Raw genomic sequence first — 27,148 nt, forward strand, 5'->3', positions numbered from 1 at the left:
AAATACATAAAAATAAAAAAAATAAAATGAAAAAGCTAGAAGCCTGGAGTTGCTTGATGATAGGATTAAATATAAAATGGGCGCATCATTACTTGAACACCTTACTTTTTTTAATTATTTACTTATTCGATAGACCTAGAGAGAGGCAGAGACGCAGGCGTTGGGAGAAGCAAGCTCCATGCAGGGAGCCCGGCGTGGGACTCGTTCCCGGGTCTCCAGAATCGGGCCCTGGGCTGAAGAAGTTGCTAAACCGCTGAGCCACGCAGGGATCCCCTTGAACGCCTTATTTAAAAGTTGACACCCGGGATCCCTGGGTGGCGCAGCGGTTTAGCAACTTCTTCAGCCCAGGGCCCGATTCTGGAGACCCGGGATCGAATCCCACGTCGGGCTCCCGGTGCGTGGAGCCTGCTTCTCCCTCTGCCTGTGTCTCTGCCTCTCTCTCTCTCACTGTGTGCCTATAATTAAAAAAAAAAAAAAAAATTTAAAATTGACACCCTCCCAGGCCCTTTAGCGGCTTCGGGTTACCGAACGTAAGTTGTTAATGTAGTCCCCCGCCCCCGCCCAGCCTCCACCTTCCATCCCTTTTGGACGCCCCTGCCTGGTGCTTCTCCTTTAAATTGTGTCGGGAAGCGGCGGGGCTAGGGCCTCGCGTCACCGTAAGGGGGCGTGCCCTTAGGCTCCGCCCACTGGCGTGCCGGGAGCCGCCCGGACCGACCCGAGGGCTGTTTTCCTTTCAGTCCGCTCCGGAAGCGCGACTGCCGACGGAAATATCACGTGATCTGGACGTCAACGCGCCGGCGCCCTCGGTTTCCGCGGGACCGCGGTGGTAGCCCAGGCGGTGTTCCCCGCCGCGTCGTGCCCTGTGGCGTCCTTTCCTCGGGCCGCCGCGGCCTGCCTCGCGGCTCCGCGATGTACCACAACAGCAGCCAGAAGCGGCACTGGACTTTCGCGAGCGAGGAGCAGCTGGCGCGCCTGCGGGCCGACGCCAACCGTAAATTCAAATGCAAAGCGGTGGCCAACGGGAAGGTGAGGGAGCCTGGCGGCCGGTTCCCTGCGCGCCCCCTTCCGCGCTGCCCGGCCTCGGCGGAGCGCGGGGCGTTTTCCCGACCACACGGGCGAGGACCTCGGGAGCGACCCGCAGCGTGCGGAGGCCCCGGCTCTGGGGCGCTTCCGCGGGGCGGGGCGGGGCGGGGCGCTCTAGTTGTGGGGCGCTGTGCGGGGAGCCGGCGCGGGGAGCCTGGGAAGGGACGTTCCGGGCCGGCGGGGCCACAGGTGCAGTGGGCAGGTCGGGGCCCGCAGGGGCTGGCGAAGGGCGAGGCCGCGCACCTGGAGGCGGAAGGAAGGAGTCCGGTTCGGGATGGCGAGATGGGGAGCCTGTTGTAAGACTTCAAGTGGGAGACTGAGCTTTCGGGTTCTGTCGCAGAGAGCTGGGAACCCCGGGGGTGCAGGGGGTGGAGGCGGGACGCGGGGGTGGTCGGCGCCCGAGGCCTCGGCCCTGCCCGCCGAGCCCGCCGAGCCCGTGCCGTCGTAGCTCCCGCCGCCCTGCTCCTCTTCCACGGGCTCCGCCAAGGGTTCCAGCACCAGCGTCCCTCCGGCGAGTATTCCGCCTTTCAGATCCCTTGGGGCCGAGGCCCTTTGATGCCCGACCGACGTCTGCATCACGCCGCCTGCGTTTGGCGCTGCCCCGAAGGGGGACCTCCCGGGCTGCGCCCCAGGCGCTGCTCTGAGTGTGTGTTAGCTCATTCAGTCCTCACAACTGTCCCACCAGGCAGATGCTGTTATTGTCCTTGCTTTACAGCCGGGGAAACTGAGGTATGGAGTGGTTGGATAATTTTTCAGGACTGGTAAGTGGCAGAGCCAGGATCTGTGAACCCATTCCTGCTGGGCCATCTCCATAAAATTAGTTGGTATTAGTTTCCTTGTGCTATCATTAAAAAAAAAAAAAAAAAAACACAAACTGGGTGGTTTAAAACAACAGAAATGTACTGTTTCACAGTTCTAGAAGCCGGAAGTCTGGGATAAAGTTGTCATCAGGATATATTCTCTGTAGTTTCCAGGTGACCCTTTCTTCCTTCAGCTTCTGGTAACTTAGGTGTTCCTTTGCTTCTACCAACTTTTTTTTTCTTTTTCTTTTTTTTAAGATTCCATTTATTTATTCACGACAGACACAGAGAAAGAGGCAAAGACAGGCAGAGGGAGAAGGAGGCTCCATCCAGGGAGCCCGATGTGGGACTCGATCCTGGAACTCCAGGATCAGGCCCTGGGCTGAAGGCGGCACTAAACCGCTGGGCCACCAGGGTTGCCCTGTTCCTTTGCTTCTATCTCTGTCTTTACAAAGTGTTCTCTCTGTATCTTCCCACATTGTTGTTATAAGGACACCAGTCGTATAGAATTAGGAGCCACCGTCCTCCAGTATGACCTCATATTAACTAGTCACATTTGTAGAGATTCTGTTTCCAGATAAGGTCACACTCAGATCCTGGGGGTTAAGACTTCAACATACCCCCCGCCCCTTTTTTTGGTAAACATAATTAATCCAGTAACACTGCCTAGTATATAATTGTTGTAAAATTGTCTTATAAACCATCTAGGTATTTTGTGGAGAGTTTTAAAGACAGGAGGTACTATTTGGGGGAGGGGGGGTTGGAGGTACTGTTTTTTTAAGGGTCATAATCATTCTTGAGACACTTGTTGATTTTTACCTCAGCCTATGTGACTTAATGACTGAGAAAGGGATGTTGAAACCTTTGCAACCAATGACAGTATGTATCCTTTTTTTTTTTTTTAAGATCTTATTTATTTATTCATGAGAGACTGCAGAGAGAGAGGCAGAGACACAGGCAGAGGGAGAAGCAGGCTCCATGCAGGAAGCCCAAACGCGGGACTCCATCCGGGGACTCCAGGATCAGGCCCTGGGCCAAAGGCGGCGCTAAACCCCGCTGAGCCCCCCCCCCCCCCTTGTATCATCTTTTTGATTTATAATTGACATCAAACTTGTGAGCAGATGCACACCCTCTGTCAGGATTCTTTTTACCCTACTGAAGTAAATGCCCAGCTGACATTCTGAGAAACTGTGATACAATAGGATCGTTTTTAGTTTATCAGATATTTCACTAATATTACTTCGTGTAATAATTTAGTTCTATGAAGAGAAAAGTGACATCTGGTTATTTCCCTTTGGTTGGAAATACAAATGCAGTCTGGACCGAGAAAAGTATTTTAAGATTATTCATTTCATTGAACTTCTGCTGTAACTTTTGATCTAAAGGTTCTTCCAAATGATCCAGTCTTTCTTGAACCTCATGAAGAAATGATACTCTGCAAATACTATGAGAAGAGATTATTAGAATTCTGTTCAGTGTTTAAGCCAGCAATGCCAAGGTCTGTTGTGGTAAGTTACAATAGTGATAAAGTGTAATGTCCTTTAGCTGACTTCTGAAATCAGAACTTTCCTAATGTGTAACACAGTTCTCTGCCCACTTTAGGCAAATGTATGTATTCATGTTTTTGTCATTTCATGTATTTTTTGATAAATTCCTTAACTTAGGAATTCTGTATCATTTCTTTTTCTTTAAAAAAAAAAAAAAAAAAAAGACTTATTCATGAGAGAGACAGAGAGGCAGAGACATAGGCAGAGGGAGAAGCAGGCTCCCTGCAGGGAGCCTGATGGGAGACTCCCAGGATCCTGGGATCACACCCTCCCTGAGCCAAAGGTAGATGCTTGACCACCGAGCCACCCAGGTGCCCACATGAAACTTTTCTTTCAGTCCAAAAATAGATAAGTATCTATTTCATTGATTCTAGTGAAATGACAGAGTAGTTAAAAGTACAGGCAGATCTTAGTTGAATCCCTCCGTGTTCCTTATTAGATATGTGACCCAGTTAATCTCACTGATAGGCAGTTTCCTTCTCTGTGGAGATAGCAATACTTCACCAAGCTGTTGTAAGGATAGAAAAAAGATGATAGCTTGGTGCTTGGCACAGAATCTGGCCCATGGGATACAGTCAATAAATGGTAGGTGCTGCTTCTACTATTTAATGTGGGAATACAAGCATAGTTCTACCACACAGAGCCAAAGTGGATTTACAGAGAGGGCTTATTGCCCCAAATGTATTAATTCTGTCCATGTTTTCACGAGTTTGGTTAAGCTGTGAATATTTGTATGTTTCTCCTTGATTTTTTCCTAATCTAGTTGGCTTTTGTTATTCTGAAGTCTAAAATAAACACACATAGACTTTTTAAAATTAACTCAGTGACCATAGGAAGGGTACCCATGGTGGGTGGGGAAGGACAAGAAAAGGTCTTTTGGCTGTGACATTGCTGTAATAATTCATCACAATTTATTTGATTAAAGAAGATTAAGTTTTGTATTTGTATCAGAAACTTTTTCAAAGAAACTTTTGCATATGTAAGTTTAAAAACATTTTATACAAAATTTAACATGGATGTGTGAATAGATTTTGATAATATATGTATTTTTAATCATAGGGTACAGCTTGTATGTATTTCAAGCGTTTTTATCTTAATAACTCAGTAATGGAATATCACCCCCGGATAATAATGTGAGTATAATTCTAATTTATTGATTTTCATTTAAGAAAATCTTTATTTGTGTGGGGAAAAAAAGAAATGGCTTTCTAATAAAGGGTAATTTAGACTTGCATTCTGTTATGAATTTATACTGTCCTTTTACTCCTATATATCTCTGTAATACTTCCCTCCCTATAGTACTTATGGCATCTGAACTTCAACTTGTTCAAAGTCTGTTTTTCTTATACTAACTTTCCCTAATACCTCTTTCTGTTGGTAGCACCTTTCTTCTCTTTGTTGCTTCCGCTGAGAATCATTTGTGGTACCTCTTCTCCTTCTGTATCAGTGGGTTTAAAAGTCTTGTAGCTCCGGATTCATATCAATTGAAAAAAAGTCCATTAAAAATAAAGATAAATCTAGTATGAGACTCATCAAAGAGCTTGCTATCAATCACATTCTCCTTATTTATTTTCTCTCTTTTTCATTTCCTTTTCTGTCAGTCTAGGTCAGGCCCTTGTTGCTTTCAATCTTGATTTTTGTGGTAATTTTATTACTAGATTCTTACTCTGATATTTATGGTAGTAGCCATGAGAGTTCCAGGTATGTTACTGACGTGGTAATCTTTTGAAATGCCTTCAGAGTCTTCACTGGTGGTCTTCCTTTCTTCCTACCTTTCTTCCCACCTTTCTTACCTTGCTTCCTTCCCAGGTATATCTGTGTATACTGCTGTGTTCTTCTGTCTACATTTCATGATCCAGTGTACTCTTATTTTTCAGTTATTTTTCCAGATATTTATGTTTAACTTTATGAAATTGCCATTAAGTCAATTATGGTTGAATGCTATGGCAAGATTATACAGTTCAACCTAATTATAGTCTTCTAATGGATAAAAAGCTGAAAGAGAAAACTCTTTAAAAAAAAAAAATTTCCTGTAATGTCTAGCATTGTCACCTGTTAATATTAGGCATTTTTGGAATTTATTTTAGCAATAAAATACTCAGATATTTCTCAAAGTATGTACAGATCCCATCCTATCCCTTTGGTTTTTTTTCCTCTAGGCTTACTTGTGCATTTTTGGCCTGCAAAGTTGATGAATTCAACGTATCTAGTCCACAGTTCGTTGGAAATTTGAGGGAGAGTCCTCTTGGACAAGAGAAGGCACTTGAACAGATTTTGGAATATGAATTACTTCTTATACAGCAACTTAATTTCCACCTTATTGTCCACAATCCTTATAGACCATTTGAGGGCTTTCTCATTGATTTAAAGGTATCTTGTTGATATAAAAAGTAAACTAGTAGAGTGTATACCTTTGCTATAGTTCTGTAGCTAGAAAAATCAAAATTTTATTTTAATATTCCTAATTGTTACAACATGAATTGCTCTAACATGTGAGTTTAGCTTGGATCTCTAATGTTATAGTTCTCAAACTTCGGTGCCACCTGGAAGGATTGTTAACCGTACTGTTGGGCTACAGTACCAGAGCTGCTCATTTAGTGGATCTGCATATTGGTCCAGGAACTGTAATGAGAACTATTATCAGTTTAGAGTAATGCTTTTGAAGACTTAAGTTAACTCTTCTAACTCTGAAGTATACTGCCATGGATCTGATTTAAAGAACCACAAAAATTCTTAATTTTAACTAGAAGATTGCTAAGTGATTTTTGTTTTTAGTGCATGTGTAGGCATCAAAAATGTAAGTAAATGAACCCTGACAAAAATAACTTGTTTTGTTTGGGTCCTGAAAGGGGACTTGGATAGTGTGAGTGAGGTCAAAATGGAAGTCAAAAACTGGTTCATTCATCTCAGTGAGTAGCAAAATTTGGGTACGTGTACCATATGCCAAGACATTGTGCTTGAGGATTAAGACAGGAACAGCCTCAACTCTCCTAGGTCTAATGGGAAAGATAATCATATATTCAGTGTGCTAAGTGTTACAGAAGGAAAGATACAGGATACTTTAGAATGAGATGGGTTGTTGTGAGAAAGGGTCATTTAGAGTGAAAATCAGAGCAAGAGTAGGAATTAGGCAGTAGAATAATATCCCAATTAGATTTCTTTGCTCAAAGGTCCAGATTCAAGAAACCATGGTGCAAGAACCTAAACAGCTTAGAGATAGAGTGGAAAAGACTGCCACAGAGTGCTCTCTGGGTGGAAGGTAGAGTCTAGACTGTGGAGGGGATATTAAGGATTTTGAATAGAGCAGTGGGAGACCACTGTAAGGCTTAAGTCTGGGCAGTGGCATAATTAGGTTTGCAGTTTTAAAAATTTTGTTTGGAAGCTCTTGAATCAGTCTGCATCAGCTATTTATTGCACGTATGTATGTGTCAGACATAATGTGGAGAATGGATTAGAATGGATGAAAGGATACCAGTAAGATGCTATTATGAGTAGTCCAAGCAAAAGATGGTGGTTGACTTGACTCATCCAGTGGCTGTGCATATAGAGAGAACTTCCTGGACTTAGGAGATACTAGTCAACCACTAGAGCTTGAGGATTTACTTCCTGTAGAGATTGAGAACAGAGGAGGAACCCCCAGGTTTCTGGCCTAAGAATATAGGTTGATGGTGGTTCAATTCCGGATACAGAAAATGCTGGCATAGAAGAGATTTATTGATAGTGGAGGGGTGGGGTTTGATGAATCTGGTTTGGGACATAATAAATTTCCAATACCTCCAAGACATCATGAGTGTCTGGAAGTGAGAGACGATGGCTAAGCTATTGGGTTTTGTTACTTCTGGAAAACTTAAGCTGGGTTGGCCAGAGGACCATTTAAAGGGTAGTTAGAGAAGGGTGCCTGGGTGGCTCATTGGTTAAGCACCCAACTCTTGGTTTTGGCTCAGGGTCATAAGATTGAGCCCCACGTTGCTCTGGGAGCACAGTGTCTCCTGGAGATTCTCTCCTTCCGCCCTCCCCCCTGCTCTCATGCTTGCTCCCTTGCTTGTTCTCTCTAAAAATAAGTTATTTTCATAAATAAATATAGAATAGTTAGAGGAATAGAAGATGCTAGTAAGGAGACTGAAAATATCCAAAGAGATAGGACTTTCTGGAGAAGTGAAGAGAAGTAGAGTACTTTTAGAAGATGAACACAGGTCAGTCTCTAACCTGTTCAGAATTCAGGCAAAGTAAAAGCAAAAGGGATAATGTTTGCTGGGTTGAGTGCCCGAAGGGTCATTTGCGATTTTTGTGACATTTGTCTTCATAGAGCATAGAGGAAGAAAGCAGATTGGAGCCAGTTGGGGAATACATAGAAGGTGAGAAAATAGGTATTTATGACATGGATTAAACAGCTTATCTTTGAAGTGGAAAAAGATGAGTGATTGAGAAGATAGAGGAACTCCTAGAAAGAGATGAGAGAGATGGCTTTTGTTTTGCTTTGTGGAAGAAACTGATGTGGAGAGCTAGTAGTGAGAGAGAGCTTAAAGGAAGAAGTGAAAAATAAGTTCAGCTTTCTCTTTGGAGTAAGGTATAAGGGACTGGCATGAGATTCAAAGCAAAATAGAAGAATTGGCCTTGAGAGAATAATAGCTCTTAGAACAGAGAAAGAGGAAAGCATGGGTTGAAGACAGCATTACCCCTGGGGATTGAGGCTGACAGAAAATAGTGTGTCTTTGTTTAAGGCAGAGATCATTTACAGAGAGTGATGGAATTTCTGAAAACTACCAGATACGTTGAGACAGGTGGAAAATGTTGAACACAGTTACTGAAAAATGGGAGAACAACTTTTCTATGGGATATTATCCTAGCTAGGCAGTGTTGAAAGTCCTCCTGAGGTCAGTGAACTTGAATTTATAATAATAGTATCAGACCTCTTGGTGGTACTATTTTCTATTGCAGCACCAAGAAATGTGGATATAGTTACAAAGCAGAAGATTGCTTGGATTCAGCCGTTGTTAAGGCTCTGTCTGAAATATATTGGCAGCATATTGAGGCAGGGAATTCTGGAGGGAAATGAGGATCCGTGGACATTGGTGAGTAGGAGCAAGTAGAGGGATAAGGGACCAAAGGTTCTGAAGAGAGAGTCAGGGAATAGCTGTGAAGTAATTGAGGAAATATATTGGGGGAAAGGAGCACTGTGGTCAGAGTGGAATGTCTGAATTTGTCATAGTAGAGGTCAGCCATTTCAGGGGAATAAGATTTGAGTGTGACTGCAGTTGACTCAGGATATTTTGTGTGGAGCATAGAAGAGATTTCTTAGTACCTTGGGACTTGAATGTGGATTTCTGAAATATATCTGAGGGTTTAGGATTTAGAGTTCAGCATAAGAGTTTTTAGGAAATACAGGCTCTTCCATATTTCCTGGGCATATTCTAAAAATAATTCTATAATCAAATTAAGATCCATTTCCATTCACTTCTTCCCAAAAGTAAACTTCAAGTAGCAGGAATTTCAAATCTAGATGAGGTGGTGCTTTGATTCCTAAACAGGCTTGCAGCTGAATCAAAGCTGGATTGCCTGGAAAGCCTTTTCCTTGGAGTATGTATGTCTTAGGTCAACTTCAAACCTCTCTTCCCCTTCCTCCTCAGCTGGAAAAGGATAAAGAGAGATTAACATAAATCCGAATAGTGCCAAGTACTATACTGGGAACATCAGATTTTTAAAGCATATATTTCTTGTTAGGGTTGTGATTTTAAAAAGTTTGAAAGTCACTGAGGAAAAGCAGATTCTTAAAACATGCAGAATTTAATGACTATACTTTGGGTACATTCTGATGCTGAGTACAAAACAATCATGTGGAAAGATTAAGCTGGTGTGTTACTTTTTTTTTTTTTTTTTTCTTCAAGATTTGAGAGCAAGAGTGCAAGTGTACAGGAACAGGGAGAGTAGGGGGCAGGGGCAGAAGGAAAGACTCTCAGGCAGATTCCCTGCTCAGTGTGGAGGCCAATGCAGGGCTTCACGCAGGGCTTGATCCCATCTGAGATCATGACCTGAGCTGATAGCAAGAAGTGGACACCTAACCGATTGATGGAAGCCACTCAGGCACCCCTGGGGTGTTATTTTTATAAATAAAAGAATCCTTTGTTAAACATTTTCTTGTTTATATAAATATTTTTGAACTCAATACTGTAACTCTCAAAAGTGGTAACGTTGGGATACTTTATTTCTAGACTCGCTATCCCATGATGGAGAATCCTGAGATGTTGAGGAAAACAGCTGATGACTTTCTTAATAGAATCGCATTGACTGACGCTTACCTGTTATATACACCTTCCCAAATTGCCCTGACTGCCATTTTATCTAGTGCATCTCGAGCAGGAATTACTATGGAAAGGTACTAATCTGTGTTTTAACTTGGATCAGACTCTTTATCCCTGCCTGTAGACCCAGCTTTTAAGTGAGACTCACTTTGTGACTGTAGTCCTCTGTGCCTCCTATGGTTGGGAGGGTTGGTGAGGGGCACTGAGAGAAGAAATGAAATCACCTTTTAAAGAAATCTTTAAAAATTGAGCATCTTTGAGCTGAGGGATATCCATTTTGTGATGAAAGTAGAAGTAAAGGAGGTGATCCTTGGAGGGCTGATGGAGCTGCCAGCAGAGGGTGAACTGGCAAGCAACATGCACACAGCAGATACGTTTGCCTTGATTTCTCATTATTCCCCTGCTGTGGAGCGTGTATGGCATGTAGAATTCCGTGAAGGTCTGTTGAATGAATAAGGCTTTAGAGACTGTCCATGTGACGTGCACCTGAGCTGCAGAAAGCAACAGCTGATGCATATGTGCACAGCGAGGACCAGGCTTCGCCATAAGCCCTTCACCTGAATTAAGTTTACTTGATTCTTCGCAATATCTTATGCACGAGCTAATTAAACATACTGATTTTTTTTTTAAGATTTTATTTATTTATTCATTTGAGAGACACAGAGAGAGGCAGAGACACAGGCAGAGGGAGAAGCAGGCTCCCTGTGGCAAGCCCAATGTGGGACTTGATCCAGGGTCTCCAGGATCATGCGCTGAGCTGAAGGCAGACACTCAACTGCTGAGCCACCCGGGCGTCCCTATTATACTGATTGTAACTCAGGCACAGGCCAGGGGCAAATGAGATTGTGTCCGTTTTTATGATGATTTCTCCGTTTCTCTGACTTTGAAGTTCTGACCAATCTTAGTCCTAGAAAAATCTGAGAAAGATGATAAAATTATCCACTCTCCACATTTGTGATACCCTCTTCCATGATCTCATGATGCATGGATTATGGTGGTGGCAAACATGAACAGATGTGTCTTTATTCCGCCTAATGGGAGTGTTTACATGTTTCTCAGAAAAGTACGGGCGTAACTGGCGACAGGCTGCTTCCCCAGACATCTCTAGCCTGTTGCATGTTTCATGGTACTTTCCACAGCTTCCCTTCCCAAAACATGAACAGTTTATGAATTTCAAAACAGATCTAAGATAAGGGATTGTGGGCTTACGTGTAAATCACATTTACTCTATAGTATGCCTCTTCTCTACAAACACAGCTCGCCAAATGTACATAATTTAATCCCAAAGTGATCATTTGTTTAATAGAGCAAAACTTTACCGAGTCCCTTCCCTGCACCATGCGCTGCACGGTTAGAATGAACCAAGCTGTCAATCCTTGTTCTAGTTAGAGAAGATAGCCAGCAGATGGTTGCTCTCTGTGGAGTTCAGGTGTGCAGCTTCCACTCTCCAAGAGAAGAAAGCCCCTTCCCCACAATTCAGATAACCTCACATTTGATTAATCTGTTGAAGCATTGTGTCTGATGCAGCATATATGCAAATTCTCCAGTGGTGAGATTCTTCTTCTGTAGTTGGAGAGGGATGAAGCATCCGAAAGTCCAAATCAGAGTTTATGTCATCTTGGAAGCATAGTTACAATTTCAGATAGTGGAAACTAAAATTGTGGTAACTTGGGCTCATTGCAAATTAAATATACTATTGAATTTCCAAGGGACCATAAACAGTTGGACTTTTTTTTTTTCTTTGAGGAAATACTTGCAGATCATTTTTAACTTCTGATATACTTTGCAAATTTTGAGGATATATTGGAATTCCCTTTATATTTATTGCTGGTTTCAGAAGGGGAAAGCCCTTGTGCTATTATATTCTGGATGATGCTTTAGATTAGTACTCATAGGATGTTCTGTTCTGAATTGTCTTTTTTACTGGATTTTGAGATTTATTTTTCATCTCCTACTTTGACTTGTTAAGTATTCCTGCTTGCTTATGGATTTTTTTAGAAAAATACTGAAATTCTCTAAAATTCAAAATCAGGATTGAGATTGAGTTGCTAATTTAAAGGTTTGTAGAGGTAAAGAGCCTGGTCAGCTCTTTTTTTTTTTTTTCCTGGTCAGCTCTTAGAACCCAATGTAGCACGCTTGCACTTCAGAAGTGGAAAGGAAAGGAAGAATAAAAAGAGACAAAAGAAGATGCCAGAAGTATAAGGGGTTTTAGGGAGAAAAAGGTTATTTTGAATTATTGATAACCAGAAATGTATTAGTTAAGGAAGTTGTTTTTATATCTAAAATTAATTCCCATCATTGATGATGAAGTTGTAACAACAAACTTAGTTATCAAAATTTATGTAATATTATTTAAATACTCTGGATAGTTTAAAAGATACCAACAAAATTTCTTAAAGAATTGTCTACTGTTGTAATTATATATCACCATTTATTCACTTTGCCATTTTTCAGAGACATTAATTTTTTGCACTTATGTTTGATGATTTATGTCTTCAAAATCTGTTCGCTTGGGCATTTATCAATTATAGATCAAGTTCAGAGTAACTAAATATTTACATACAGAAATTATTTTCATGCTGCTATCATTGGTTTTGAGAAAAACAGATAATTGGGCTTTATATCCATTTATGGAAAAGTATTAACACTTTTGATTCGGACTCTATGCAGATATGATGTGATAGATTTGCAGAGCATGAGGATATTCTCAACTGGTTTGAAACCTGTTAGTCTCGAGAAGAGCACCTGTAGCTTAACTTGATATTAAGGGGAGAGAGAATCCTTAGTCAGCTCTGCTAATTTGCAGCTTTATGACTTTGGGCAGGCAACAAGATCATGACTTGTCTGTCCTGTGATGGACATATATATGTAAAATATATATTACAAAATTTACACACTAATCTGAACATTAAACTTTTTTTTTTAACATTTTATTTATGATAGAGTAAGAGAGATGTGCTCCTCCACAAACAGGAGGAGCAGCAGGGAGAGGGAGAAGCAGGCTCCACATGGACCATGGAGGCTGATGTGGGGCTCAATCGCAGGACCCCAGGATCATGACCTGAGCCAAAGGAAGACACTTAACCGAATGAGCCACTCAGGCACACCCCGAACATTAAACATCTTTTAAACTCAGTTGTAGGGATTCCTGGGTGGCGCAGTGGTTTAGCGCCTGCCTTTGGCCCAGGGCACGATCCTGGAGACCTGGGATCGAATCCCACGTCGGGCTCCTGGTGCATGGAGCCTGCTTCTCCCTCTGCCTATGTCTCTGCCTATCTCTCTCTCTGTGTGTGACTGTCATAAATAAATAAAAATTAAAAAATAAATAAATAAACTCAGTTGTATTAAATTCTTAAGACTATAATAGTTGTAGATTATACAGTTTTGTGGAAATCAAAATATTGTTATTTAATACTTTTGAAGTAAATTACTTTTAAAATTGCCCTTAATGAAATGCACATGGGAGAAACTATGTTGTCATGTTTCTCAAGATGCTATATGGGTTCAATAGATTAAAACTTTTTTCTTTTCTTTACCAGTTATTTATCAGAAAGTCTGATGCTGAAAGAGAACAGAACTTGCTTATCACAGTTACTAGATATAATGAAAAGTAAGTGAAACAGGACAATTTCATAAAATGTTCTTCTATTACAAAGCTACTTTCTAAATATCATCTTGATATTTAACTTGAGGTATCCTATAGATCGTTTAGATTTATTTTCATTGAATTAATGTATCATGGAGGCATGAGGGATACATTCACTGATGAACAAATACAGCTTCCATGAAAGTAAGTCGTTTGTACATAAACTGAACTTACTAGGAAAGTGAAAATACAAGATTCAGAAAGGGTTAAGATTCAAAACAGTTCTTTTAAAGTGTACACAGATATATGATAGGCACAAGAAAAGATCTAAATGGAGCCAGATTAAAAGATAATACTTAAAATTTGAAGTTCTGTTTTGTAAACAGCTTTAATTAGTGAATAGACATTATTTGCTAGTCATGTTGCTATTATAAAAGCCCTGGTTCTCCACTGGGTGTGATTTTTGCAATGTCTGGGACACTTCTGGCTTTCAGGACTTGGGGCAGGTGGGGATGGTGGCTACTACAAGCATTTAGTTGGTAGAAGAATGCTGCTGAACATCTTACGATTCAGTGTAGCCCCTTGATAGGCTGAGAAACGGCTCCCCAAAATACCCATGTCCTAATCCTTGGAAACCGTGAATGTTCCCTTAGAAAGTCTCCGCAGATGTGTTAAAGTTGAGGATCTTGAGATGGGGACAGTATCCTGGATATCCAGGTAGGGCACAAATGCATCACAGGAGTCTTTATTAAAGAAAGGCAGAAGTTTGATCCAGAGAAGGCACTGTGACGACAGAGCACAGTGAAAAATCTGAGGGTGCAAACTTTGAAAATTGGAGTGATAGGGCCACAAGCCAAGGGATGTTGGCAGCCACAAGAAGCTGGGACAGAGAAGGAATGGATTTTCCACTAGAGCCTCCAGAGGAAACATGTCTATGCTGACATTTTGATGTTGACCCAGTGAAAAGGATTTCAGACTCCTGGGCTTCAGAACTGTTGGAGGAGAATCCAAATCCATTTATCTTGTGATAAGCCTTACTGAGTTTGTGATAATTTTCAATAGCTGACTCCAGAAACAAATAGAGCCCCTCACAAGAAGGCCAAACTGTCAGCATTGTCAGTGTCCAGAAACCCTGTCTTAATAGTTGAGTAGAGATTACCCACCCTCTCCTCTTCACTCTTGCCTGGGCGTCACTGATGCTCATGGCTACTAAGCTTTATGATTCAAAGTCAGTTGTGTGTAGCCCCCAAACTCTTTGTGCTATTTATCCTTGTTAATTAAGTATGTAGTTGAAATACTGAGTAAACCAATAAACTACGACTAAAAATCTTGATCTTGAATGATAGTAGTAACTGAGGGTACTTTTTATATGCTTTATGTTTCAGAAGGTAAGCTTCTTCAGGGCATGTAAAATATCATTTCTTGATTCTCTGAAATGATCTCATGGGGGCTTGCTTCAGTTGAGTGATGGATTTGTGATTTATGAATCATAAAACTGTAGGTCTTCAGTTACACCACTAGAGGGTTCACTTCCAGAGCTAATTGTGGTTTGGCCAGAGATTATTAGTTAGGATCATGAAATTGAGGAGGTAAAAGGAGCCTTAAAGATAACCCACTATGTTCATTGTACAGCTGATAGTTTTTGATTGATTTCTTCTCAGTACCTTTATTTTACTCCACTTGTTTTAATGTGAAGTAAGAGTAGCTCCTGAGAAAACACTCAGCTTTCACAATGTTAAGATGTCTTATCCTGTTCATAATTTTTCGGAACAAAGATACTGTCCTAAGGGTAGTGAGCCACAAGTATTAGTTCAGGTGAAAACACTGCTTTGCAATGCGAAATAAGCCAGTAGCTCCACCTATTTGGAGCATGTAGCTGCTAATAATAAACCTATTCCCCTAAAAATCTTGAGATTTATATTCTTTGGTTTATTGCAGTTGAATAACATAAACAGACCAGGGAAAGGACATTTCTGCAGTTGTAAAGTCCCTGACACAGTAGTTTACTCCTAGCCTAAAGAGGACGTTTTTGTTTTCTTGGTGATGCTTTATTATATAGCTTCTGCCTTTTATTGAAGCAAAGGATCACTGACACATTTTTACTAAGCATCCTCCTTCTATTGCATGTCATCTAATATTCGTTTCCTTTGTCAATAAGAAGTAAAGTCTTTGGGCCACCATCTGTAGCATAGAATGTCATAAATACAGTTGTTGGTAGAGAACAAAGCATGTTTACTAAATCATGGATTTTTAAAGCGTTAGACCTCAAAACCGACTATGCCGGGATTTGGTAAAAATACTGATTAGATTGTAGAACATGTTTATTTTTATGCTGTATATGATATAGGCTAAGCAGCAGACAGCTACCATTATTTGAAGTATGGTGTTCACTGTATTTTTTTTTTAAAGATTTTATTTATTTATTCATGAGAGACAAGGAGAGAGAGAAAGAGAGAGGGGGAGCGGGGCAGAGACACAGGCAGAGTGAGAAGCAGGCTCCATGCAGGGAGCCCGACGTGGGACTCGATCCCGGGACTCCAGGATCACGCCCCGGGCCGAAGGCAGGTGCTAAACCGCTGAGCCACCCAGGGATTCCCGTGTTCATTGTATTTTAATGCCTAACATTGCAAATCCTGATTAAGAAAAATCACATTTCTAGAGTTTTGTTATTGTTCCCATAATAAGATGGGAAAATACTCAGCTCCCTTAGGGAACAGGACTTTTTACTATGTAGTATGAATTTTTTTTTATCTCCATATAGGTATGAGAAACTTGGTAAAAAAATATGAGCCACCCAGATCTGAAGAAGTTGCTGCTCTGAAACAGAAGTTGGAGAGATGTCACTCTGCTGAGCTTGCCCTTAACGTAATTACGTAAGTAGATGAGAATATTATTCAGTAGATAAAACTGTTACTGATACTAGCTTGTCCTTAAATCATTTAACTGGTAAATGTGTGCTTTTGTGGGGAAAAAATGACTTACCCATTACACGACGTAACAGCTTGGCTTTCATAGTACAGCTCCTGCTGTATGACTAGCTTGTTCTTTAGCTTGTGGGCCATATCCTATTACTTCCGTGGGATCTCTGGAGTCTTTCTAGAGAATCTCTGAGCCTCTTCTTGCCCTTTTAACAATTGGGTTCTTTACAGGTCTGGTATCTTGTCTGAGAAAACAGGTATACTGTTTCAGAATTATTTATTAGCTGGAGCAAGAAAAGCTGACCTATTTTCTTTCAGGGTAAGCTTTAAATTGAAGATGGAACCAGTAAGAAAATGTGCTGTTAGGAATCCTCTTGGCAGCCATAAGGAACACCTATAAGGTCTCTGATTTGTAGGCTGACTGTGGGAATCACACGATTTGGGCTCTTTGTGCTTTACAAATTGAAGGATCCACTCAAGCCTCATCAACCCACTCAAGTTGGGGGTTTGGGCAGGTAGTAATGGGAAAACTTTTTTCTGTGGAATACATTCTGATTCAAAAGTTCTACCTTATTATGCAGTGGGAGTTAGCCTTGATATTTTACAGTTAACATCCATTGAATATGTTTTTGATTTCTGTAATTGGAAAATATACTGAAATGCATAATGTCTGAGAAACCAGAACAGCATTCCATAGCCTTCAGGTCCAGATCCACATGGCTCAAGTTCTATAACTACACAGTTGTAGGTGAAGAATATCCAAGGATTTATGAATCATGCAGAATAGGGAATTATGATAGCCTAGCTCTCATGGCAAAGCATGCCTTAGTCTAGAACTTCAGATTGGTAGACCTCACTCCTGGGTTTCAGTGGTAACTCACAGAAATGACAGAGTGGTTACAGAGAAGTATAGAAATGTTGACTTTAATAAATGAAAATATTGTAGCAGTGATTATATTCTTTTCACATTGATTTTGAAATGGGCTTCAACCAGGGGTCCGCAAACTGTGGCCCATAGGCCAAATGTGAACTCTGCTACCTGTTTTTAGAAAGACTTGTACTGGAGCAGAGACATACCCGTTAGTTTGCATATTGTCTGTGGCTATTTTCACACCATGACAGGAGTTGGGTAGTTGTGACTCCTTGTGTAGCCTAGACGGTGAAAAATATTTGCTGTTTGACTATTTAAAGAAAATGTTCTCATTCTCTGGATTAGACCATTGAACTATTAATCTGCCCTCTTAGGTAGGTAACTGAATGGACCATAGTCCAAAATTCCTAATTGCCAGAGTACCTCTTACTCTAAAAGTTACTATGTGCTTTTGTAGTATGTCAAGCAAATTCTGCGTTTCCACGAATACTTGAGAAGGGCTTTTCAGACCACCTGTAAAGGACTTTTTTTTAAAGTCCAGTATGAAATGCAATAAAATAAAGTACTAGAAAAACGAAATAGAATATAAGTTGAAATTTTATTAGAAATAGTCATAAAACTAATCGATGGAGTTGCTATAAAAGTTCTAAACACAGTCTGTTTCTATACTTCAACTTTTTCCATTCTGAAAATGGTTCACGACTGGTGCGTGGAACACACTGAGACAGGCACTACTTCAGGAAAAAATATTTGTTTTCTGGGTCTTTAAAATTCCTTTACCTTTCTTTTTCATTACACAATTAACTGTATTGTCGTTACGAAAGTCAGTTAATACAGGTAAACTAAAGTTCTCTTTGACCAAAACCCAAATCCAGTTGTGACCTCAGAGGCAACACCTAGTTGGTTTACTTTTGTCAGTCTTTTTTCTGTATATGTGTGTATCAAATAAGGTTTTTCGTCTGGGATGTTTTCATACATATTGTAAAACATATAATAGTATCAATCTTTAACTTGCCAGTCTGGGTGAGAAAGCTGTATCACATTGGTATTTTAATTTGCATTTCCCCTCTTACTCTGAGGCGTTGAGGCTTTTGTGTTTAACAGTCATTTGTAGTTCTTTTTTCCTCCTTACAACCCTTGTGCAGTTTTCTGGTGTTACTTTCCTGATTTGTAGTTCTTTATATATTTTATATACTTGTCTTTTCCTTTATAGCCTACAGCTGTTTTCTGGTTTCTTTCAACTTTGTGATATATAGGGAGATTTGTGTTCTGTTTCGTGCTTTTACATTTGAATGCCATTTCTTACACTAAGGTAATCCGTATTTTATTTTGCTTTTTGTTCAGCTGTTTAAACCACTTAGAATTATTTGTTAATGATGTGAGGTACACATCTCCTAACACTAACTTTTATCAAATAATGTTATCGCCATTTTTAAGAAATTGATAATTTTCCCCAGTTATTCATTGTGTATTAAATTCCTATATATACATCGTTTTTTGCCTGTCTGCTCCAATCATTGATCCATTTAATTCTTGCTAATACAGCATTTTATCTTATGTATATAGTGTTTTGATGATAACTGGAACAAAGGCCCCACACTTTATTCTTTCAGTTTCTTTTTGCTATTTTTGCATAGTCTTTTGCACATCAGTTACACTTGACAGGTTCCATGAGAAATTTTATTAGGATGTTAGTTAGAATTGCATTAAACATAAAGATTAATTTGAAAGGTAATGTCTTCCTCTCCATAATTCATCTCTTTCCATCTACTGCAGCTTAGTTCTTCACTACACACACACACACACACAATATTTCATATCACCTTACTAGTTTATTTTATAGTGTCTGTTCCCAGTTTTAGATTACTTATTGATGGCTGCCCAATTACAGGAAGAAGAGGAAAGGCTATGAAGATGATGATTATGTCTCAAAGAAACCCAAACATGAAGAGGTATGTTCTCCAAAGGTAAATTTAAAGTTACTGTTGTTGGATAATCTGTTATAACCATACTGTTCTGATTTTATTGTTCCAGAACACAAGTATCTTAGAGATGTGGGCTTTGAAGCCTTCATTTTTGTTTTTCGCATCCTTCTTGATGTATACTGTCTGATTATGGGGTTTTCTCACTTCTATCTTAGCGTGTTCAGAAGCAGTATGATAGTTTATTGATGAAGAATCCTTCCTGTGGTTCTGGAAAGCAGCAGAAATAGAGATAACATGCTAAATTTTTGCTTGGTTTTTGCCTCTTCAGGGATTTTTCTCTTACCTTTTTCAAAGAATTGTACCTTACATGTCAGATATAAATTAATAATAAGAGGCAGAAAGTCACAATCGTAACCTTTACTCCTGTGATTGGTGTAGTCTCGTGAGACTAAGCCACATTACTAGAAGATTGAACTCTACAAATTTTCCTAGTTTATTACCTTCCTGTAACCGGAGGGAAAGGAGGAAGATGATTTTCGTGAAGAGGTAAACAGTGCTGTTATCCTTCAGTGTAATGTCATTCTTACTATATTCTCTTTCCTTCTTAGGAAGAATGGACTGACGATGACCTCGTAGATTGTCTCTAGCCATTTGAAATTGACTTTTCAAGCTAACTGATCACACGGATGAAGCACATCTTAACTTTATTGAAAAATGAATTAATGTGAAAGTATCAAGTATATTAAACTTTTCTATTTGTTATTTTTTTTTCCTTCCAAGATAGCTTTATGTGAAATAAAACTTGCTCTAAAAGGACCCAGAATAGCACCTGGTTTAGATCTTACCCCATCATGACTAATATCAAATTAGTCTTTCTACAGTAGTCAAAGCTATAATTTATTTGCCTATATTGTCTTAAAATAAGCAAACCTATCCTTTTAGGGAATAAAGGCACAAAAAAAAAAAAAAAGGTCTACAAAAAATAAAACCAAGTAATCAGCTTTAAACATGGTAGGACATGGTTTTTGCCCTCTAGAAACCTTTATAAATGTCGTCTCAAAGGTCATCGTGATATACTTAGCTTTTTTGTATAGAACTACCGAACGACAAAAATGTACTTCAACTGAAAGCCAGTTAACCCAGGGTAATCATCATCTGCATTTTTTTCCCTCAGTTACCTGAAATCATTACCAAAGAAGTTCTAAAAAAGAAATCAGATAAACACATAGTCTTGGATACGATCTAGACGAAAAGATAAAAGTTGCTGTAGGGGAGCAGATAGCAAATTGTATATTCTGTTTCAAAACTAACATTATTCAATCTATATAAACAGGTGTTATAGTTACTAAGAACTTTTCAAATTAAATACGTTCAAAACATTGAATTCAAACTGAAGTGAGCTGATCTAAAATGTAATTGCACAGATGATGGTACCAAGATACTTGGGTATGACCTTGGCTGTTTCACTCCGTGACTTTGGTCGAGTTCTAAAGCTGTGACAGTTTTCCAAGGTATAAATAGGGAAGATAATGCCTACTTTTCATAGGATTAATGGGAGTGGTATTTGCATATTCTAAGTGTTCATTTGTTCGGGTATTTAACTGTGATCTTATTGTTCAGTTTCTAAGTTGGAACCAAATTATGAATGTCAAATTTTTGTCTGGAAAACTAGGTTGTAGGAATTCTTTTTTTTTTTTTTTTTTGGAAAGATTTATTTATTCATAAGAGAGAGATGCAGGCAGAGGGAGAAGCAGGCACCTTGCAGGGAGCCCGACGTGGGACTCCAAGATCATGCCCTGGGCTGAAGGCGGCGCTAAACTGTTGAGCTACCCAGGGATCCCTGGTTGTAGGAATTCTGAGGAACTCAGTAGCCCTGTAAATCTGAGTTTGATGGCTACACAGCGGTCTTCAGCGTCAGCACATCCCAGGCCGTGCTTACCATGAAAGTGCAGGTACCATTTTAATTCCACCTCAGTATTTGAGGGCAGTATTTATTATATTCTAATATTCTTCTAATTCTTTGCAAAGTTTATGACTTTTTTGGTTTATTTTTAGCACCTTCTAATTGTAGAACAATGAATGAAATTCATGAAGCGTGATTTTTTTTTTTTTACATAGAACAGAAGAAGCTTAAGTTGACAACCTTCTTACGCAGTCCAAGTGAAGCAGCAGTGCTGCTCGTCTCTAGACACCATTGTGTAGTGTTCATGCCTTTGATCCTGTTTCTCTTTTAGGTCACTAAGCTTTGGTATCAGAGCAAGGTCCACATTTATTTCTGAAAAGTCTCCTACCCAGCCCCTTTAGAAAGTTTGTGGTTTTCTTTCATCTTTGACCCAACTAGTTACTGCAAGGCATACAAAGGTACATGACACATTTCCTATTACAGCTTTAGAGATGAAGATGGCATTAAAATATCAAAGGCAGAAGAGGAAATTCCTGCCAGGGGAATGGTGGATGATAGGTCAGTATTGGTGAAGACTGACGAGTGATGGATGGGGGAAGAGTAAGTTGCCGTGCACTAGGATTTGGCCCTCTTTTGCATAGTGTTGAAACATTTCTGGAGTGGTCACTGGTCTGTATCCCTTCATGGTCCATCCTTTGTCCTGTAACCCAACTGGGCTACTGCCATGGCAGTGCAGCTGTGAAGCAGTTGTGATGGGAAAGGTCAGGAACTGCGTAGACACCAAGGAAAAGGAGGCTGTTCACCTGCGTCTGCAGAAGAAACAGCCTCCAATAGCTGACACCTTTGCTATGCATCAATCTTTTAAAGCCCTGATTGGTTTTTTTTTTCCTGTATTTTAAAGTGTTAACTGAAGTGTTGCTCTTGGAAAGTTAGTTACTGTGGAAAATGCTTTTCTGCCATTTACTTTTTGTAGGCCTTCTCTCCCCTGCACACTCATGGGAGAGAAGGAATTGTGATTCTTCTCTCCGGGCCTTGCTCTGGTGCTAAATTTGAACTGCCCCAGAAGGAGGAGGAGAATGATGAAACTGAATGCTGAGCTGTATTTAGACAGAAGTAATCAGTTATTCAAGATAACCCTTGGTTTTATTTTAACTTAAACCCTTGTGAATATTTCACAAAAATACATATACAGAAGCAAAACTATACAAACTAAATATGCAGCAGATAGAACAAGTAGTCAGAAGTTCAAAGATGGATAACTGTGTAAAAAAAAAAAAATCAATTTGGAAATGAGTACTTTCAACAAAAGCATTCCAGACTTTTAAACACAAAATAAATTGTAATCTACAGAATGGATGAATGGGTAACATGCATTGATCAGTACAGTGACCAATAATATTTATTGAATTCAAACTATTTACTGTTGTAAACATTTAACGAAAGCATCATGAGATCTAAATACAGTCTTTGACAATTCCAACAAAATAAGTGGTATGTTTAAAAAATAAAGCTGATGAGCAATAGATCATATTTTCTTTCAACAGTTCCAGCAAGAGAAATAGCACAGTATTTTAAAAAAGTATACAGCAAAGATTGTTCCTATTATAATGGCAGACTCTGAAAACTGTAAATACAAATAGTCATTGAACAGTCAAACGGTCATATTCCTAATCAGGAGGAAGTTACAGTAAGAACAGTCAGCAATCCAGTTAGAATCCTTTTCCTTGTCAGTTGGTTTCATAGTTCTTTTTCAAAGATGCAGCAAAACTTTGGCAATTGGATGTATTGAAAATATATTTTCCAAGTTCAAGGTATAGTCAGTCTCATAGCATTTTGTCATGTGAAAGGTGATCTGTACACAAAGGCTCAGATGTTGGTAAAGATTGATCCCATATGTGGAAAAAGTGCAAATTTCCTGCACAGATAGCTTACAAAGCTGCTGGCACATTTAGTCACCAGCAGAATCTTGGATTTTGTTTGCATAGCTCACACATCACTGGAATGTGGAAAGGTGTGCTATTTTTTTGGCAAGAGCAAAGGAGACATTGTACTGATGTGAATTACCATGTTGGGCATGCTGAATCCAAGCAGAACACTTGGGCCAAGGCTGCTACCTGACATCATTAGTTTTTGTATACTGGTTTTGTTTTTGTTGAAGCAGTTCTGTTATAGCCAGAAGCTTTTTCAGTACGTGCTAAAACAAGGAAAAATAGTATGAAAATAATTAGTAAAGAAATGAAAGTTCAGGCAAATTTCTGGGAACCTGGATTTTGTAAATAGTCACGTTGATTCAAAGGAATTCATAAAATATTAACCATTCTACTTAAAGCATAAAATTTTGATGGTTTCTATCATTAAGTCCTTGACTCAGTATTTTTGGTCAAGATAGAATTTTTGTACACTAGATAGAAATTCATTTGGCATTTTCATATCTACTTAGAATAGAACATCTTGCCAGAAGATAGATTTATCATTACAAATGACATTATTATCCTTAGTGGATCGAGGATCATGGAAGAAATAGAACTACACTGGGCCTAAAAATAGGCCAAATTCTCCAATAAGAATTTTATTTTAATTAAGGCAGATCATAATAAACAATGAAATGTCCAGTGTAGCTGCAAGACATTGTATGTACCACAGATACGTAAGTGGGCCAGTGGCACATACTCTGCTAAAGTGATTAGAATCTCTGGTTGAAGAAAACTTGGAATCCACAAACACAATGCTTTACTTTTAATCTCTTCTCCAAGGCCCCTGCCACTTGGTTGGCCAGTACAGCAACAGCACTCAGGAAGAGCTCATTAGAAATGATAGTTTTCAAGGCCCACACTCCAGAATCTTTGAATCTGGAGCTTGCAAGTCATTTGACCACGTGCTGTGTATGTGTGATAAGCCCACGTCACTACTGACTTGAGAGTTCACGCTGTGTGGTGTCAAACACACGCATTTCTGGTCCGGGTCAGAGATCTTTGGGGAGTAGGATTCAGATTCTTAAAAATATAACTGATTTGACCACAATTCAGCTACTTCTCTGAGTCTTATGCTGACATTCTGCTTAAGTGCTAATCAAACATCACTGTTAAGGAAGGCTGACAGAAACCTACCTGCTGTGCACCACGTTCATTGCTGAGCGTTCGTAGTTCATCTGAATGGGCCACACAAATCTCATGCAGTGCTGCTAAATCACGGGACAGGTCGGTTCTAGAATGCTCTGTAGTGTCCGGAAGTTCGGGTACATTCTTTATGGGAATGATAAGATTGCATTTAGAAATACAAATCATTACAGTCACTTCTGAAAAGATCCTAATTGCTTATAATATTTATTCTCTTACATTTCTCCTAACAGTCTAAGATGCTGTGTAACCTTCAGTTCTAAGATTCTGGGACCTTAATATTCACATCAAAACCAGGCTCCAATGTTCTTAAACAGGATTGGTATTCAGAATAACAAGAATACCGAACAAGAGTTTTGGGGGTTTTTTTGATTTGGCACATAGATCACAAAACAGTGTAACTGCTAATCTGGATTAAATGCAAGCAGAACTTGAGCTATGATAGTTTGTCCAGATTTATCAGTTTATATAAGTTAGGAGTTACACTGTGGAAGCGTGATGAGAACCTGTCAGGCTATTATTGTGGCCTGTGCCCAAAACACTTGATAATGTGTGGAAATGATCAGTGTTGATTATGGCATCTTCAGCTAAGGGTCATTAAATAACGTAGTACTTTATTAGTACTAAACACCAAATGTTAGCTTGAGCCTTGGAATAAAATTCAACATGGGCTCAGATTGCTGGTACTTTTGACTAAATCCACTGCATTCCTAAAAACTGCAAAATAGTTTTCTATGGCATGAACAAACAATTGAAATACAGTCCATTCTTGTTAATTAACTCAGTTACCCATTTATTCATTCAGTGAATGGAGGATTCTAGAGGGGAAAGAGAACCAGTATTTGCCTTCAGAGAACTTGCAGTCTCTCTAAAAGGTAAACCGACCATAGCAACATGGATATCCAGGATTGCAGAGGATACTTAGGAAGCAGATGAAAAGGTCTTGGACTCAGGTTTAGTTCCCATCAAAGCCCTTCTGAAGTAGATAATTTGAAGTGAGTCTTGAAAGAGTAGTATGGACTTATTATGTTGCAAGTAATTTCTTTCACACTGGTTTTATCCCTGAGGTAGCAAACGAGGGACACTCAGGCAGTACTGGTTAGCTGCAGAGCATACTGGTGTGGTTGTATTTTTAACTGGATCTGAATACATTAAGGCCAAACATGGAGACCTCAGTCTCCTACCCTAGCATTCCCTAATGCCGTAACACCTGGCTAACCTGGGAGTCTTTTTGATAAACCTATTTGTTTTTTAATGAACTGAATTACTAATATACTTTAGTTTCTGTAAGTCTATAACAAGAAAATTAAGCTTTACTAAGAAATACAGGGTCTTAGGGAATTTTTTAATATATAACCATTTCTATTAATTTATAAATAGTGATTTTTAAAAAACATAAGACACTGGTAGTCCCACTGAATGAAGTATATAATATTAAATCCATGTGTTTTATTCCTAGTGAAGCCCCAAGAACATTCACTCTACAGTCCATTTACTTATTTAACCTGGTCAGATCTGGGTCATCCATCTTGTTTCAAGTACAGCTAAGTACTGCAGTAAAGAGATGAACCAGCTAAAGGGATAATGGAAAAACAAGACAAACTAAAAAATAACACAAGAAGCACAAAAGCTACCATAGTAAGTACTTGATATAAACCATTTGGTGTAAAAATAAGTGGTTATAATCAATAATTTGCTTATGAAAGTAGACAAAAATAGGCAGCTTTTTGCCTTTTTTAAGTGGAGCCCAATGTGGGGCCTGAACTCATAGCCTGAGATCAAGAGTCAGAAGCTTAAATGAGTTAACTCTCAGCTACCTTAACTATAGGTCTCAAAGTACTTTAAAAATTATATACATACCCCAAGTTCATCTAAAAACATGATCATACGATGTTTGTTACTTTTGATAAATGGATTGACACCCTCCATATAGGGCTCCTAAAAATAGAACAAAAAACTTACTGTATGGCATCAAAACCAAACGTGTAGCAAGAATTCTTATGTATCTAATTACGTACATCAATACCAGTACATGTTCACAAGAATTGTAACTTTTCCTTCTAATAAAAGCTATACCAAGGAACTAGAGTATTTTAATGAAAGAGTAAGAAATTCTGGATAAAAACCCAGAGCACTACCCCAAGTGGTCAAAAATCCATAAATAACTTGACCCCCCCAAAACGTGACTGATAACCTAAAGTTAATTGACACATATTTTGTATGTTCCATATATTCTATTGTGTATTATTACAATACAGTAAGCTAGAGAAAAGAAAATACTAAAATCATAAGAGAAAATACATTAAAACCATGAATAAGTGGACCCGTGCAGTTTGAACCTGTGTGTCAGAGGTCAACTGTAATTCATTCAAAAATAATTATTGAGAAACTATTATTTGCCAACTGCCAAGATCAACATGGGCCCAACCCAGAGCTTAGAATCTAGCAGAGAATATAATTAAAATACAGTGTGCTAAAGACTGCAACAGGAATAGGTAATAGAACTTTCCTCACTATTCAGATAAATTCAGAAGCTAAGCCATACAATAAACTGCTCTTCATACTAACAACATATTAAGCCTATTTAAAAATGTGCTATGATGTAAAACAGAAAATGTTTAGTATTAACAGAAGCTCTTTTAAAGTCAATACACAGAAAATGATAAAGACCTCATCAGTCAATTCCAATGAAACAGACGTGAAAAATCAAAGTAACATTATTCCAGCAGGTTGGCAAAAAAATAAACAGAATACTGAATTTTGGCAAGGCTCTGGAAGCAAAAAGTCTTACTTGGGAATTTTCCTCCAAACTAAGTTTAAGGAAATAACTGGAAAACTTTGAAAGGAAATATATATGGATACTTGTAAGAGTGACAAGTTGGAAGCCATCTAAATGTTAAATAAAAGACTACTTAACAGCTATATGATGATGTAATGATTATTATGTTTCCAGGTATGGCAAGAAGTTTGTTAAATACTGACAAAATCAGGCCACATGGTACAACCACTACTAGATTATTAACAATCCTTATCCTTTATGTAGGATCACATATAAATGTTTTAAGACCTCATCTGAGTTATTTACAGTAAATGTTTATGG

At 39.2% G+C, this 27,148-nt stretch overlaps 2 protein-coding genes across 4 annotated transcripts in view; one reads left to right on the forward strand and one right to left on the reverse strand.

Annotated features, from left to right (window-relative positions):
- The first annotated feature begins 733 nt into the window (after positions 1–733).
- CCNH (cyclin H) lies at positions 734–20,413 on the forward strand. 2 transcript variants are annotated; one of them, XM_041750988.1, is made up of 9 exons: positions 734–1,026; positions 3,269–3,391; positions 4,490–4,563; positions 5,590–5,800; positions 9,640–9,803; positions 13,269–13,339; positions 16,077–16,188; positions 18,996–19,071; positions 19,638–20,413. In XM_041750988.1, the coding sequence occupies exons 1-9, from the start codon at positions 910–912 to the stop codon at positions 19,674–19,676; spliced, it is 987 nt and encodes a 328-aa protein (XP_041606922.1). In that variant the 5' UTR covers positions 734–909; the 3' UTR covers positions 19,677–20,413. The 2 variants fall into 2 exon arrangements, with proteins under 2 accessions (XP_041606922.1, XP_041606921.1); XM_041750987.1 differs by having other exon boundaries at positions 764–1,026; positions 18,996–19,056.
- Positions 20,414–22,057: 1,644 nt separating this feature from the next.
- RASA1 (RAS p21 protein activator 1) overlaps positions 22,058–27,148 on the reverse strand; it is a 112,222-nt gene continuing 107,131 nt past the window's right edge. The window contains exons 23-25 of one of the 2 annotated variants that reach the window (XM_041750986.1): positions 25,909–25,986; positions 24,040–24,174; positions 22,058–23,126 (exon numbers count right to left, since the gene is read on the reverse strand). In XM_041750986.1, the coding sequence (XP_041606920.1) occupies positions 23,043–23,126; positions 24,040–24,174; positions 25,909–25,986 (297 nt within the window). In that variant the 3' untranslated portion in view covers positions 22,058–23,042. Of the gene's footprint in view, positions 23,127–24,039; positions 24,175–25,908; positions 25,987–27,148 lie in introns of those variants that run through there. The other variant, XR_005987194.1, reaches the window with a different exon arrangement.

This window comes from Vulpes lagopus, chromosome 4 (genome assembly GCF_018345385.1).
Source record: "Vulpes lagopus strain Blue_001 chromosome 4, ASM1834538v1, whole genome shotgun sequence".
NCBI classification, from domain to species: Eukaryota; Metazoa; Chordata; class Mammalia; order Carnivora; family Canidae; genus Vulpes; species Vulpes lagopus.